The sequence below is a fragment of the Mizuhopecten yessoensis genome, unplaced genomic scaffold (genome assembly GCF_002113885.1).
Source record: "Mizuhopecten yessoensis strain PY_sf001 unplaced genomic scaffold, ASM211388v2 scaffold9541, whole genome shotgun sequence".
NCBI lineage: Eukaryota > Metazoa > Mollusca > Bivalvia > Pectinida > Pectinidae > Mizuhopecten > Mizuhopecten yessoensis.
In genome coordinates, this window is record NW_018408099.1 from 940,608 (window position 1) to 957,246 (window position 16,639).

General features: G+C 36.3%; 1 protein-coding gene across 1 annotated transcript; it reads left to right on the top strand.

Annotated features, from left to right (window-relative positions):
• The first annotated feature begins 656 nt into the window (after window positions 1–656).
• Window positions 657–16,364, top strand: LOC110458304 (fibrillin-2-like). The gene is made up of 13 exons (XM_021509949.1): window positions 657–812; window positions 3,592–3,641; window positions 4,171–4,445; window positions 6,220–6,448; window positions 7,720–7,854; window positions 8,742–8,873; window positions 9,776–9,897; window positions 12,878–13,130; window positions 13,292–13,468; window positions 13,806–13,928; window positions 14,537–14,659; window positions 15,316–15,444; window positions 15,722–16,364. The coding sequence occupies exons 2-13, from the start codon at window positions 3,596–3,598 to the stop codon at window positions 15,988–15,990; spliced, it is 2,013 nt and encodes a 670-aa protein (XP_021365624.1). The 5' UTR covers window positions 657–812; window positions 3,592–3,595; the 3' UTR covers window positions 15,991–16,364.
• Window positions 16,365–16,639: the final 275 nt, after the last annotated feature.

Below are 16,639 nucleotides of genomic sequence, written 5' to 3' on the forward strand. Positions count from 1 at the left end.
GATACAGATTAAATGTAAAGAAATAATGAAAATAAAGCAATGATTAATTTAAGCACACTACAATGAATTTGTACATTTTGCATGATTGATGTATTTAAATGACATTGTGTGAAATTTTAGATTAATTTTGAGATGACGAAAGGGATTGAAATACGTGTAGGCTCAGAGCTTGATTTCCATATTCATGTTTCTACATTTGTATGAACATGTATACTTGTAGCATCATATGTAAAAGTCAAACTAAATTTAAGTTTGAATGTGTACTGTAACAAAACTGTATCAACACATGTAACGGATACTGTGTACAATAATAATAATATAATATACAACATTTATATAGCGCACTTGTCAATAAGTTGTATAATACAGGAGTATATGAATTTCANCCCCCCAGCCCACCCCTACCTCAGTCATGGTTTTGATCGAAATGCATGGTCGTATTCAATGGGGCACCACTAAATATAAAATATGCTATATTTCTTCATTCATACAGCTTTTTGCAATACAAAAGAAAGTAATGAAAAAGTATTGCCTATTTACCTGGTTGTTTTATTGTTTTCATTTTCAGACAAACGTATGTAAACACACCCTCTGATAAAAGACGGTCGCAATATTAAATCTGTAACTGCACGTGCATTTAGCGGATGTGGCGGGAAAGTGTGTACTCGCTCTCAGATCTCGCGTGTACACTCAAAAACGGATATGAACGATTCGGCAAGATTTTTGACTTCGGAGGAAACATAAGCCACCTAGGATTAATATAGGCCTATCGAGGATAAACCAAATCAGCTGCGTTTCAGAAATCGATCGAGGTAAGTTACAAGTATGTATAAATAAACGGGCACCTTTGCACGTGCGTGGATCTGTCAGTGTGACCGTATTACACATTTCTTATTATTATTGTTTTAGCTCATTTGGTCCAAAGGACTTGTCTGGTTGGACTTATGTATGCCATGGCACTGTGTCCGTCGTTCGTCAACATTACCTTTTAAAACCTTTCTCATACTGAACAACTTGTTAGATTTCAACCACATATGCTATTCCGTCTTTGCGTATTGCAGAGCTATCTTCTCTTGTGAGCAGGTATTGATTGTTACGCCATTTGTTTGTGAGAGTAACGTCATAAAATGTTGAGGAAACGACGTAATTTTCTCACACAAACCAATGACGTTAAAATCAATACCTGCTCACAAGAGAAGATAACTATGCAATACGCAAAGACGGAATATTGCATCCTTGGGATTAATTAATCAAGTTTTTAATTGAGAAAGTGTGACTGAGTGTTGGGGCCCAGTAAGAATTTGTACTTATGGATTTCACAAATTGTTACCATATTGGTCTTAAACGTAACTCAGGCAAGGCGATTAAATTCACACATGCTGCTAGGAGTTGCCCCCGAGGTTTAGCTTTGCCCCAGGATAATTACAATGTACTTCCTGGGCCATTACATGGAAACAGAAGAACTCAACATTATATATAACCTTGTATACAATTTCTAGAAATGAATTACGACCATGCTACTAAATTTTGTACTGGGGCCTCGCCTAACCCCATAATTGATATCCCACCTTGTGACCATTATTTTTAGGCATGAAGAGACTTTTTTTGCTCATGCTACTAGTATTGAATCTTGGGTCATGCATTACCCCTAGTACTTACTTTCCGGGTCACAGCATGGACACTGTTGAAATTCCCACATTATTACATGTACGTATACACCATTGCTTTACATAGGTGATGAAAATACCCGTGTTACTATGAATTTCCTTGGTTTGGCCTTGCCCCTGGGTACTTACTCCCTTGGTTCCTATCATGGAAAACAGTTGCGATCCCTATCCCATAACGATTAATAAAAAATGCTGAGCATGGCAAAAACAAATACATCCATGTCCTTGGATTTTGCCTATCCCTGTCGATTAAGTCCTTTTTAGAACTTTTATTTCTTGAGGTATTTCAATAATCGTAATTCAACAACTTTTTGTTTAAAAATGAAATTCCAAGTGAGCTGTGAAGTCCCTTAGTTTGTAGTGTAGACTTGTTTCGATTTATTGTGCTTCCTTTGCAATTCTTTGTTTAACTAAAGGACAATTAAGATAAATTACAAACGCATTTATTACATGGAATGTATAATATTGTCTTCAATCGTTGAATATGTACACGGAAACATGCACATGCAATATAATTAAACGTAGGTTGTATTTTTTTTTATTTGGGAAAAATCCTCCCGTATAGTCAAATACAAATAAAAGTATACAAAAACCATCGGTTCTACAGAGAATGGAGGACGTTTTTCGCTTGATGTACATTTGTATTTCAATAAACAAGGCATGAATAGCTATGGTGGGATAATTTTCGCAACTGAAATGTATTTGAGATGTTTATTTTTCTCTTGAAACATAAAACCTTGCCTATTTTAAAAGTTTTAAACCTTTTCCATAAACACGTCAACATTATACATTGATCATAAGATGTCTACAGGAATCAGTGTAAGGTATGGTGTATTGGAGAAGAAACACACATGACTGCGTGTTCATCATTAAGGTAATAGGATTGTGTCACCATTTCTCAGTAGAATTTCTTCAAATTTGTAGTTATATTGCTTTTAAGTAAAAACGAAAATCTGCCACAAAAAAAATATAGGTTGTCAGAATTTTAAGGATTTTAAATGGAAATTTATGTAAAAAGGAGTGAATTTTGAAAAAAAAATGAAAGACACAATATTTTTACAAAATAAGGTCAATAAAAATGATACTGACAAACATTAGTATTGCATTAATGTATATCAATTTAATAAATGCTGTCAATAATAAACATACAATATTCATCAGTTTAATATTAAACATTAGAATTTGCGGAAATTGTGATACTGTCTCCCTACATTGGATTTTCAACTAGGGATGTACTTCCTGTTTCCGTTTAAAAATACACTCCAATGACCTTAAGAGTCGTAAACTATGGGTCATAAAAAATCGAAAATTTATATTAAATATTTAAAACATATCTCTTCTGGCCTTTTCTTACTATTACATGCAACTGACATCAAATTCGATGAAATAAAAGTCTTGAAAATATACAAGTTACAGTAAGCATTAAAATCAATGTGAATTTAACTACAAGTGTTATTGACAGATGTAACTGATCATCTTTCCGCATTATTGGAAACGGTACCATACAAACACACAGGCTTACAGTTTAGTTTGATAAAAAAAAAGAAAATCTGAAGAAATCAAGATAAAGCTCCGGAAAAAATTTGGTTTTTAAAATTTTAATACACCATTACAAACATGTCTTGTTCACATTTGATAGGATCCATTTTTGCGGTTTAATTTTGTAAAACTGTGTGAGTCTTACCATTAGATCACCATGTGTTGATCTCGAGCGAACACTGCCGTGGTTGATTGACGGTAACAGACTTAGAACTGCTATTTCAAATTAAAAATGTAATTCAATGTCCAAAGGGCTTACGGTATTACAGTATTACCGACGCTATCTTATAACTTTGTTCGTATTTTATCAGTGTTGTATTTGTGTATATTACAGTTGACAACATTACAAAAAACATTGATAGTGCTGTTGTTTTATTCTTTACAGGTAAATGGGGAAAATACTGTTTTTCTTGCTGTGTCTGTCAAGGTTTGTTGGTAAGTTTCAACGAATTTTTAAAAAAAATATTTGAAACTTTATTTATCTGAAATAGGAAACAAAAATGTGAGATATACAGTATGGTATTACAAATAATCTATTGACTTTGTTTGCTGTTTAGCTGTGAAATAATAATGCCATTACGTTTCCTTGGTTGAGCAAGCTTATTGTACGTAGTGCCTTCCACAAAAAAAAAATCTGCATTAACGAAAAATCTAAATACGCTTTTTTTTTCATCATTAGTACATTAGTATGATCAACTGAAAGCTCAACAGAATGCAAGAATTAAAAACGTTCAAGCAAATAATATCGATAACCATACAAAAGTTGATTAAGGGATATAACTCTTACACAAATCGAATGCATAATGTGTAAAGTAACATACACCCTTAAGTTCGACGGAAATTCCTTTACCGGAAAAATGAATATTTAGAAATGACAAAGTGTCAGTAAATAATATCTGTTTTTATGCTTGTATCGCCGACTTACAGACTGTTTCGTAACAATAAAATGCTTTCTGTTTTACAGGAGTTGTGAGTAGCCTGCTCTATGTGGGGCCGGATCTTGACTTTGGACAGGGTGCCCAGAGTAGCGGGGCGGGGTACTACATGTTGGACGGGGTCACTCTCCCGTCTGGGACCATCATGCGACTGGAGTTCTTTGTTGACCGTAGCATTTCGTGGTCACCATTCACACTAACCATATTCCGTCCGATTGGAGACTCGTCCACCACGACACAGTACCGGATCGTGGGGATCTACCCTATTACAGCACAGCCTTCTGTCGAAACGGGGATTACCGGGGTACGTATCTGTCCCACAACGGACTTAAATTACTAACACAAAAACAATACTTATTAGACCTCTTATCTTACTTTTATACTATTTATCAACATATCACAACTTGCAACGGAAATATATTTTGGTAAGCACTAGGAGGTATTCCCTGTTAATAACTTTGTTCATGTATATGCTGGAAAAACTGAAATAAATTAAACTATTAGAAAAATACAGACTTTATGATCGGAGGATTATATTACGTTATGTATGTTTGACTAGAAGAATCTTGATGAAAATACAAATTCAAATTCCGACACCTTTCCTACATGCATTCAGGCAGGTTCCCCGTACCATTGCACAAAAACTAACTTTACGTATTGGAAACCGTTTATTTCCCTAACATGACTAACTTTATACATTTGATAAATCATTTCTGAAAAGAAAACCATACGTTGCAGGGGTTTAATGAACATAATACAGATGAGATAAACATAATACAAACCGACTGAGCTAACCGCACGAAATTAAGGGGAGGTTACTGTGTATGTACTGTGCAAACACAACATTGCAGTGGAACAGGGAGCTGTAAATGTCACTAAATGACATGATGACTTGCAGTTCTAGCAATCTTCTTTTACGTATACCGAAGTTTATGACGCCAGTTGTATTTACATGTACCCAGACGCAGCATTATACTTCTATAGGTGGTTTATTCAATTCAATTAATGTACATGCACATACTATTGTAATCCTTTAGGATAAAACGTTGTCTGTCGTCCAAAACACATAGGACTATATTTTGATTTCCCGACGTCAACTTATGACTGGCTGATACAGCGGCGTAACAATTTCTAAGAGAAAATAGTCCATCAATAAAAGTGGATTTCCACATGGATTGTGTAAAGGAGATTAAATTATAAGGATTAACTTGATTTTTTTTTTTTTTGTGTTATGGAGATATGGGTTGCTTTGAAGTACTTTAATATTAAGAGAACACATTGTTCTGTTACACTCTAGACTCATTAGAATATGCGGAAATTGTGATAATGTCTCCCTACATTGGACTTTCAACTAGATATGTACTTCCTATTTCCGTTCCTATGACCTTAAAAAAAGAGAAAAAATTCCTGAAAAATGAGTATTTTGTCATTAAAAAATAAGGGGTAGGGGTATCTTAAATTTCTTTTCTGAGTTAAATGAATAAGTTAAAGAAAATTTTCGTCCAATTTTTAAAAGAAAATACTACTTTTTTGTCAATTCTGCAAACATTCATACATAATAATTATATGATAGCACATTTGGAAGATAATTTGTCCTGCAAATGTCCAAAACAACAAAATTCACTTAAAATCTCATATTATGTCAAATTGGTATATTTGACCGATCATAGCACAAAAACCAGCACACGGATATATAATTCTTTTTGCATATTCTGCTATGCCATTAACTCCCTTTTCCAAAAATATAACCCCATAATTATTATTTACCGAAATAAAAGTCCTTAGTAATTATAATTAAACATTTAAGATCGAAGATGGAACGTATGGAAATTGTCATCTTCGCTAGCCAAGTGTTCGCTTCGTATACACTAATATACGAAGCGAACACTTGGCTAGCGAAGATGGGAAATTCATTGTCAGAAGGACAGTACTGTATTCTACAATTGAAATGACGTCATAAATTGAGTGTTGTGTATAAAAACAGAAAAACCAAGTCAATATAACAATCCAACCACTGAGGATGTAGGAAAAAGTTTGTGTCATTATATATATATATTTTGGGTGGATTTATTTTGCAGCAAAACTTCAACAGTGCTGACTACATAGTTGTGAGTGCGGGCGATCATCTTGCCTTTTACAACAGCCTCCAGGCCGTGTCCATCACGGCTCAGTTTAACGGCACTGCCAGTCTGAGCACCCGGTTCTCCGTCCCATCCAACCCTGTCCCGGCCGTCGGGGAAACCATCACTATTGACAGGGTGGGGCTGGGTCCCACATTCTACTCGCTACGGGTGATGATGGATGAATGTACGTATGCACAGAAAGACTGACATGAAGGGGGAAATAGCTCAATGTTGATATCAAATGACTAGGGGCGTTATGGGTAATTTCCGGCCTCATGGGGGTATGCAATTTCAAATTTATTTGACAACTGGTTTAGGAGATATGGCATTATAAATAGAGACATAAACCCGCATTTTCATAATAAAATGTGTGAATATCGTCCGTTGTGCGCTATTTGGATGGAAATTGGCCATTTTGAAGGAAATTAACTAAAGCACTTCAGGTTTTGAAAGCCTCCGCATGCAACAAACAAATACATGTACATATTTGACATACTTAAACATTGTCATAAATGTACCTGTGTTCAGTCTCGTGAGGAGGCTTTCATTTCTGCATGCTAACTCTCCGAAAACACCAATTCCGTTGCTTTGGTAGGGCATATGCACATGCGGACTGGAAAAGTTAGCCAATATGATGTTCATAACAGAAATTGGCAAATAAATCCCAGTTGATTTTATTACATTTTATGAGGCCAAAATAGGCCATTAACGTCCCGAGTCCTTTTTATTTATGATTTCCGTCCATCAATAATTGATATAATGGAAATACATGTACGCATTTTTAGACAGTCATAACATTTCCTTAATTTCTGTTAACTAATGTCGATTAATATTGGGGTTCAATCAAAGGAATATACGAATTATACTTGTTGTACATAGTCTTAATGAAAGCACTGGTTTTTAGATTGATAAGGCTACACATAAAATAAAGCTTTCCGTTGTTCGTATTCCGCGTCCGTTCATGAAATGCGACATCCCGCCCGAAAATGACTCTCGGTGTTGTAAATAAATGTACTTAAATGAAATTGAATGGACTGTAACATGTATGTAGGCACCCAATAATTTTTGAATTCTTACTACATGTATATCCCATCTCTCCAGTTGGAAACTGGAATAACTATAGAGTTTATTTAGTAGTTTTCTATCAGTCGGAGTCGTATTGGGCTAAAATTTAATAACCATTCTTCAAAATTTGATGTGCATCTATAGTTATTTACACCATTGCTATATATCTTCATTAACTTGTCAAATGCACAGAATTCTTGACATGTGTGTAATAATGGTTTTGCTTGAAATGCGGAAGGTATCGCCAAAGAAAAGCTTTAGGGCAAAGTACAGCTAAAGACCCTTAATTATTAGCTTACATTTCGAACCACAAACCGGCCTGATTTGTATTATATTAAAACAGTGTTCTCGCCTTATATATAGACCAATGGAAATAATTTCATTTCAAAGCCAACAATGCAGTGACCACGTGCCAGGGAGGAGGCTTCAGCGTGTGCAACCAGCTGTGTACTGATGACGTCACAGGATACTACTGCAGCTGTGACGCCCTCTACCAACTGGACCCCACAGATAATGCCACGTGTGGTATCAAACATTTTGATGTAGCTCTGACAGATATCATTTAAACTCTCTGTTAAAACTTAAAGTAACGATAATTTAGTGTTTTTTTCATCTTACATGTTTCTTACCATATTATAGTGGGTACATTTAGCAGCGCTTTAATTGAGAGATTTGGCAGCTTCACGATCTAGAAATTTAATTTTAATTAAATTTAAATAGCTCAATTCAAAATCACATAACGGTCAATTTATTGTCGCTAACACTTATTTATTATTGTTATGTTTTGCGTTTTGATTCTCATTAACACTGGACCCGAGAGTATCACACGATACAGGCGGTAATTATGTTTCTGAAAATCATGAAAATATGCTGTTAACCACTACGATATTCCGTCTTTGCGTATTGCAGAGTTATCTTCTCTTGGGAGCAGGTATTGATTGTTACGTCATTGGTCTGTGTGAGAAAATTACGTCGTTTTCACAAAAAAATGATGACGTTTCTCTCACAAACAAGTGGCGTAACAATCAATACCTGCTCCCAAGAGAAGATGACTCTGCAAAAGGCAAAGACGGAATAGAAACGAAATAAATCTGTATGTCCATATCATGAGACGTCAAATAAAAAACCTTTGGCTTAGTCGCATGCAAAATCGCCAAAGATTACGACTACCAAATATATTTGCTGTTCGGATACTATTATAGCATGTGCTCTAACCATTTCAAACAGCGTTATGAGTAATGAAATAAAATTAAACTTGCGAAAGAAAATATTTTTTATTTCAAAATTCGGGAAGTGGGTTTGCTTATCATATTGTCGTTTGTTAGAAATTGTGCAACTCGGTTAGGCGTGATGCCGATAAAGAGGCAATGTTTACAAGTTAATTTGCTGTACTTTTAATGTTTTGTTTTCAGTGGCCATACCACGCACATGTGTAAATGATGGGAACAACTTTTGTGATCACAACTGTACAGACACGGGAGTTGGATATGTGTGTTTGTGTATGCCTGGATTCACTCTACAAAGTAACGGCTATTCTTGTGTGGGTAAGTAAACATTCTCAATTTTTTAATTTTTTTTTTATTTACATTACCTTTACATGTTTTTCTCAATTTTTGGAATTTTTATTTCAGGTGTTTGTTAAAAATCAATGGAGTTGCACGTGATAACACTGATGAGTGACAGCAAAAATTCTTGCATGCAAGCTTATTTGAAAATGGCACTATTGCAAAAATACTTTTCACCGTGTATCTGCATACGATTTGCTTCTTTGAGCTAAATATACGATCATCAAACCTCACAAGTTAGCCATTTACACTAAAGTATGAAGTGTGTCTAATTCTCCTGGTCCTTTTGGGTTCTAGCGTGTCATGGTAACCCTGCTTCCGGCACTCATACACACATGCATGCATACCCCAGACACATGTAGTCACGTCCTTAAATGACCTTAGCTGTTGATATATAGGACGTTAAACAATTAATGACCCCAGTGCTGGCGAATTTGAGGTCACGCAGTAATCTGCAAGAGTTGCACCTTTTCCATCAAAGACTGTTTCCTGGAATTTTCGAGCAAACATGGCCAGTGGCACGATAATTTATAAGGGAGTGTTTACATGGTACCCACTTTTTCTTCTCCGGTTACTCTGGTTTCCTCCGATGTTTACAACCCCTGCTCGCTACCATCCGGTCAGACAAGAGTGATTAGTATAAGTTGATACACAAAGTTTAATTTTATAATAGAAGTCTGGTTTGTAAGGATTGTATTGGTGTTCTATCGGGGGTTTTCTGCAATTTTCAAATTCAAGTTCAAATTTACTTACGAATTATTTCAAAGCAAACTCCATAAACGATTATAAACATGAGTCGCCAGATCTTTGAAAAAACTAATTTAACCAAATTAGTGAACTCAATATATAGCAAAAAAAACATGGGATTATATTTTACACAGACGATGACTCAAGTGCGGTCGTCGGGGAGCAGGGCAGAACCGGTGTGAAAGGTGAAAGAGGACTACAGGGACAAATGGGTCAACAGGGTATTGCCGGAACAACGGGACCAACGGGTCCACAGGTAACATACACCTATATGACAATAGCTGTCAAATCTTTCTTGATAAAAATAATGATTCTTTATTGGATGTTTTTGTGTCGCCTACGATGGATGTCGGAAAGACACATAGGCGTTGCTTCTCCGACGGCGGCGACGGCGTCGTCAACAATGTTAAGGTTTTGCGTTTAGCTCTGTTTCTGACAAAGCTACACCAACAAAACCTCGATCATAGATGTAGCATGGGTAGTGGAGCCTACTGCACTAAAAACATTTCATTGATTTCTGCATTGTTTTGGTAAAAAACTCAAATTTCTGGACTTAGAAAAACCCTCAACGTTAAGGTTTTGCGTTTAGCTCTTACATATTAGGCTGTTTCTGACAAAGTATAAATGCTAGAGCAACCAAACTTGGGTCATAGGTGTATCATGGGATGTATAACTGAATGCATTACACTCTTCACTAGCATTTTAACGATTTCTATATTTTTTTGCTAAAAATCTCAAATTTCTGGAGTTAGAAAAAAACACCTCAACGTCAAGGTTTTGCGTTTTGCTCTGTTTCTGACAAAGTTACACCCACAAAACCTCGATCACAGATGTAGCATGGGTAGAGGAGCCTATTGCACTAAAAACGTTTCATTGATTTCTGCACTTTTTCGGATAAAACCCCGAAATTTCTGGACTTTAAAAAAAATCAATGTTATGATTTTGCGTTTAGGTCCATTTCCTTATGTTCTTTGTTAAATGCTTATTATATTGACAAAGCGGGACAGGCGACGCATATAATTAAGCGTAATTCTTGTTTTTAAGCCGCTCTTGGCAAGAGCCGAGCGGCTTATTAATTCTGTTCATAGAAAGAAATGACGGACCCACTTCCGTTCGGGGTGCGTGCGCATAATTCAGTCTTGCATTCTTCCGCTATATAGTTTCGTTATCGTAAATAGAAAGTGGAATCTCTGACACTCACCTGTCACTAGTGTGGGTTACATAAAATTTTCTGATACTCTTCTCCAAATAATAATCCATACTTTAAATAATTGCTGAAAATAAAATGTTTATCTCCGGTGCATTCTATGAGTGTTGTGGTGGTGAAATTCGTGCACTGGGTTTGAGCGTTTTAGCAACTCGGATTGAGGTCTGAGGAGTGTTACGCGTGTGAAACACAAATGTTTCGAGAAAACACATGTGAAGACTGTCAGGCATTGACGCTGTCAAGAAGTAGATATATACTTATAACCCGTATAAGTAATGAAGTAATATGACTCGGGCATGGCCTGGAGAGAGCGCAGCTCGTACATTTTTTCAATAGTATAGTATAATTTTTGAATCATAACATTACCCATTTTAATTCATATAAAATGTACCTGTATTTTTTTTTATAGGATATACTTGAATCTGTTGTTGGGCAAAATCACTCATTTTGAAAACAGGCATTGCCTGAAACGAGTGAAGAGTCTAAATGCTTTTTTTTTCAAACTTATTTTCTAAATAACATTATTTAAAATCATATCTATTCATTCGTTTTATAGCGATAAATTTAAAATTAATAATAAGTAAAGAAGAGCATTCGAAGGAATTATGCAGTTCAAGAGAAAACACAATATGCATTTGGTACTGTTGCATTTAATTGCCCCGTTTATGGCCTCAGCGTAATTTTGTGGAAAGAGTGAGGCCTAGTAGAGGGCCTTCATATTTGAAGATTTATTGTTTATCAAATGTAACTGTTATTATCTGTTATTATAAAAGTTAAGTATATTGGTGATGGAATTCCAATTTTATTTTCCGACATGATATACTTTGCCTGATCCCTCTAAATCGTGTAAAAAGAGAATCACAATAGCCCAAACATACCCGGATTTCCGCCTGGTTTGGTAGTTACTAATTACTTCCGGTTTGGGTGGAGAGAAGAAAAGACTAAAAATTTGAAAGAAGCTTCAGTTTCTATAATTTTTAATGTCATAAATTTAGATAACCATAGAAAAAACAAACAAATAAAGAGATATTTTTGAGAATGTGGAGCAAAGCTAAACAGCATCGTAAAAATAGGACCGCGGGAACTCTATACCAGCTACTTCCGTGACGAAGATTTTGGAAGCATAGTATCTCGACGTTACCATGACTTCAATTGTTCGTACACATGTTACCGGAAAAGAGCTTCGCTTACGTTGGTAAAGTATATTCCAAGAACATTTGTAAGATGTTTCATTTCACAAGCACAAAATGCACCGATTGCCATAATGCACATAAATGCGCATGTCATATCATTGGAGGATGCTAACTAATGAAAATTACAACAATGCGTCACAAAAGAGGGTGAAAAAAGAGGAAAGGGAGATTGTTTTTAAGGCATCATTTAAGAGGTGACTGATTTTGGAAATTCCAAAGGCAACATCAACGCATGACCTGATTTTCAATTAGCAGAATACAGAACACATATCTTGGGTATTATAGTAGATATTGATGCTCAACGTGTTACTGAAGCAATTAAATTTAAAGTGGTGAGCGGCTTTAATGTCACACTGACATAATTCAAGATTTTAATTGTAAGGGTTGCGGGTTCGAGCCACGGCACGGCACTGTGTTGTATCTTTGAGCAAGATACTTTACTCCTCTTGTTCCAGTCTACTCAACAGTGAATGAGTACATGGTCGGGCAGTGCTGTAATTGTAGAATGCTATCTGTATAATATTATATTTGATTACCTGATTTATATACTATGTATAGTACTATTTTCGTTCGAAAGGCTCTGTTAATTTCGTTCATTCATGAAAATCCGCAGTTGCTTTGAAATATCACCATAGTGTTTTAAATATATTTAGACGCAGAAAATTTACAATGGAAAATGGTATATTTGTAACTGGAAATGTCAGCGAGTGAGTTTACTTAATAGTGTCCGGTAGAATGATTGGAATTTGGAGTGATTCTGAAGATTTGGAGGATAAAATGAAACAGGTAGACTGATTAAGTCTAAAAGATGTTACTTTTAACTTGAAATGTTTAAGGGTTCAACTGGTGTACAAGGAACTCAAGGGGCTACAGGGTTGGCGGGTTCAGTGGGTCCCAAGGGCTCCACAGGAGCCAACGGAACACAGGGAGATGTCGGAGACCAAGGGGCGAATGGGGAGAAAGGGTCCGTCGGTCCCGTTGGATTTACCGGCCCAATCGGTCCGATTGGACTTGTCGGAGCCACAGGCTTACCGGGCATAAATGGACTAAATGGCGTCGCAGGTCAAAAGGGCGAAAGGGGCGATACAGGTATTGATCTTGAAATACAAAAAAAATAAAAAAAAATAACGGCATTTATTTCAATTTTTGTATAGTGTTAAATTCATTTACATTTCAAAGAAAAATACGTAACTTTTCTTAAGTCTGGTCAATGTATGTAAATCATTATCTCCACATCGTTTGATTTTCAGGTGCGACTGGTCAGTCCGGAAGTAACGGCGGACAAGGTATCCAGGGTGCTGAAGGGAAGACGGGAGAGACTGGACCAATGGGAAATACAGGCCCCAAGGGAGATCAAGGATTCATGGGCATGGTGGGTCTCACTGGTCCCATGGGAGCCACCGGACAACAGGGACCTATATATCAAGGTTGTAGAAAACGGTCATGCTTCTTTTCTTCACCTTTACGAATTCAACATGATATGTTATCATCAGTAAATAGAATTCATACTTTCAAACATAATGCTGTAAATTAATGGCTCCACTATACGATCTTTATTCTAAAACTGTTAAGACTTTGCTCCGTTATAAATATGTACAATCTTAATGCAAGAAGGTCTGGACTTTTTGCATGTTTACAACCTTCATATTGTGAAGATTTGGTTCCCCTATACGAACTATGATGTTGGGACCAAGTTAATATAGTTTGTAACGGGTATTACGTGATTCCAAATTCTTTACAGATCTAATGACATATGTTTTACAGAAACAGACGAATGTCAGACAAACCACATGTGTGAACAGAACTGTGTGAACACTATCGGGGGCTACTACTGCACCTGCAATGCTGGTTATACTCTCAGGGCTGCAGACAACATGACGTGTGCCGGTAAATATCGGCTACAACTGAACGACGAAACCGTTAAAAATGTAGGGGTAGAACTGTAGTAAATTTGGTGTGTGTAATAACACACCGTCACTGTACATGTAGTAGGGAACTGCTCTCGGGTCCCAAAATCAGTTAGAATTCTGTATGAAGTCAGGATGTAAAGAGTTGTCGGCGCGGTTAGCAGTCTAAGGGCGATAACTCTCTCAAAATTCACTACAGAACGTACACATTACAATGTACAACTGTTTGGGGGAAAACGCATAGCTTGAAAATGAGAGCCACACTTGTCGGCCACAAAGTTTACGTGAGAAATTATCGAATGTTTAGAGCTGCATTTCACCTTTACACGGGAAGTAAGCTAGAAAACTCCGTAGGGAGGCTTTAGCTTCCATGTGTAAGGGGGAAGACTCTTAGTAGAAAAGGAGTGTGGGTTTTTGAATTGATGCAGTGTTACCCTTTACCTTATACATTACAAAAAAAGGTTTATATAGGGATGAGGACACTTGCTTCTATAAAGACATATTATATACAGCAAACATTTAATGAACGACAACTCATACATGAAACAAATGCACATGACTAATTTAAAAATATTGACTACTTTAAAGAGTCGCAGGAGTGTCTTGTACAGAACGGCAACTGTCAGCAAACATGTACAGAGAGAACCGGCGGGTACGTGTGCAGCTGTATCGGTGGTTACGACCTGGGTCCAGACAGGCATTCATGTATAGGTATGGAACTTAACACAGCATGCATTCTTCAAATATATTTTACTATAATATTTGCTACATACATAAATATATATATATCGCTCGTAAGTGTGGAGCATAGGTAAACAATATGATACAGCATCACGTTAGAGAGAAAAGTTTTATATTGAACGGGAAACAAGCAGATTTCGGTAAAATCTTTGTACAATGCACATGTACATTTGAAACGTAAGCCACGATATTCTCTCACCTATTGTAAATACTTGAAGTGTGTTAACATTTGAACTGCATTGCAATGCTTTTATTTCCCATTACAATAAGGTACTGAACAGTAGATTTGGTGATGACTGTGTATTAATGAAATACAATTTGATGAGAATTCCTTTATAGGATTCTTCTAACAATGTTTGAACAATTGCAAGGCGAGAACGCGTATTAATTTCGAAACTGAAAAAAGAAGTCGGTATGAAATTACTTCACCATTTTTAATTTCTTTATTCCTCCGCTGCAGTGGGAGGTATTACTTCAGCTGGTTGACAATTCGTCATTTTTTCACGGGCAATAATTCAATGGCAGTCGGGAAACCGCTCTCAGTGTTTAATATAATGGTTAATTTCATCAATGTCTTTAACGTTTCAAATGATCTTTGCTTTCCTTCTTTTGCCATTTATTTTCAGACCGAAATGAGTGTTCTAACTCTACACTGGGAGGCTGTATCTCCAATGAGATGTGTGTAAACACCCCCGGAAGTAGTATGTGTGTACCCTCTTCCCCGGATACCGCGGCCGTTTTGGCCTGCTCAAAAGGTAAGTAGAATTAGATGTGTCTGAATCAGGGACCAGTGGTGTAAATTCAAATTTTTTTGTGTTGGATACATGATAACACCTATAAACTAGAAATATGTCGTATAGTTATAAGAAATTATTTGAGAATATACAGGTATCATATTCTGAAGACAGTAGTATCCGAAAATACATAATGGTTCTTGGGAAGGAAATATATAGGAAAACAAAATTCTTCCCAATTAACTTTATAACATGTAACTGTAAATCTGTGCAATTCATTTGCCCACTCTACTTGTAGCGGAGTCCCTGAGGGTAAATGAATGTCAATACAGTAATGGACTGGTCAGCGGCAATACTGTCATAGGGTTTATTGTGTGGCTGATCTTGCTGACCATCCTTGTCCTGGGAATCCTGGGTTGTGTCCTGTGTATAAACAACAACAGAAGGAGATATAGTAAGGGTTACGACAGGAGATCCGACTACTGGGAGGACAAGTCGGGAACCGCCCCTACACGGTTCAGTAGCATCCGGACCAGGTTACCGGAATCTAACTATACGTACTACTGAACAGTGCTATTTAACAGTGTATGTACTTTTTATTAACAGAGGTTTTTAAGTTCACTAGAAGTCATACAAAGTGGTTATTTTCATATTTTGTATATGATCTGGGAGGAAGTATACGTAGTATGTATACTATTTAAGCTAATCGTGCAAAGATGATTAACAAAAGAAGTCCTGCTCACGGGGCCGGTCAATGATGTAGGTGTATTTTATATCAAATAGATATATTTCTGTTTTTAAGGTAGAAAGGAAAAGCCACTCTATACGTCCAATATCGGACATGGAATAGCAAATACCCAAAGAATTAAATGATTTCTTTTTTGCGCTGAAAATAACTATACATATTTATCACATACCTGTTGAATCTTGTTATAGTAATACAAGCAATTTTCAGACCATAAAATACAACGTTCTGTATTGCACATGTGCAATACGGGATGTTGTATTTACCTACTAGCCGGAACTATTTTTTATGGGAATACCCTTGTCATGGCTAACTGAAAAGTTCCCGGTATTTTCAAAAAATATCAAAGTTTATAAAATCTTTGTATTGATCTCTTCCAAATACGGAAGGTATGCGATAAAAGCAAGACCGCACACTTGTGTTTTTCTAATGTATCAGAAAGCACGAATTTTATTGCGCGGACGAATATAT

What these genes read in the sequence shown, in the direction of transcription:
- LOC110458304 (XM_021509949.1), top strand. Translation starts at nt 3,596, where the DNA reads ATGGGGAAAATACTGTTTTTCTTGCTGTGTCTGTCAAGGTTTGTTG. An exon ending in CGGGACCAACGGGTCCACAG is followed by an intron (nt 9,898 to 12,877) that starts GTAACATACACC and finishes GAAATGTTTAAG; the next exon opens with GGTTCAACTGGTGTACAAGG. An exon ending in ACAGGGACCTATATATCAAG is followed by an intron (nt 13,469 to 13,805) that starts GTTGTAGAAAAC and finishes TATGTTTTACAG; the next exon opens with AAACAGACGAATGTCAGACA.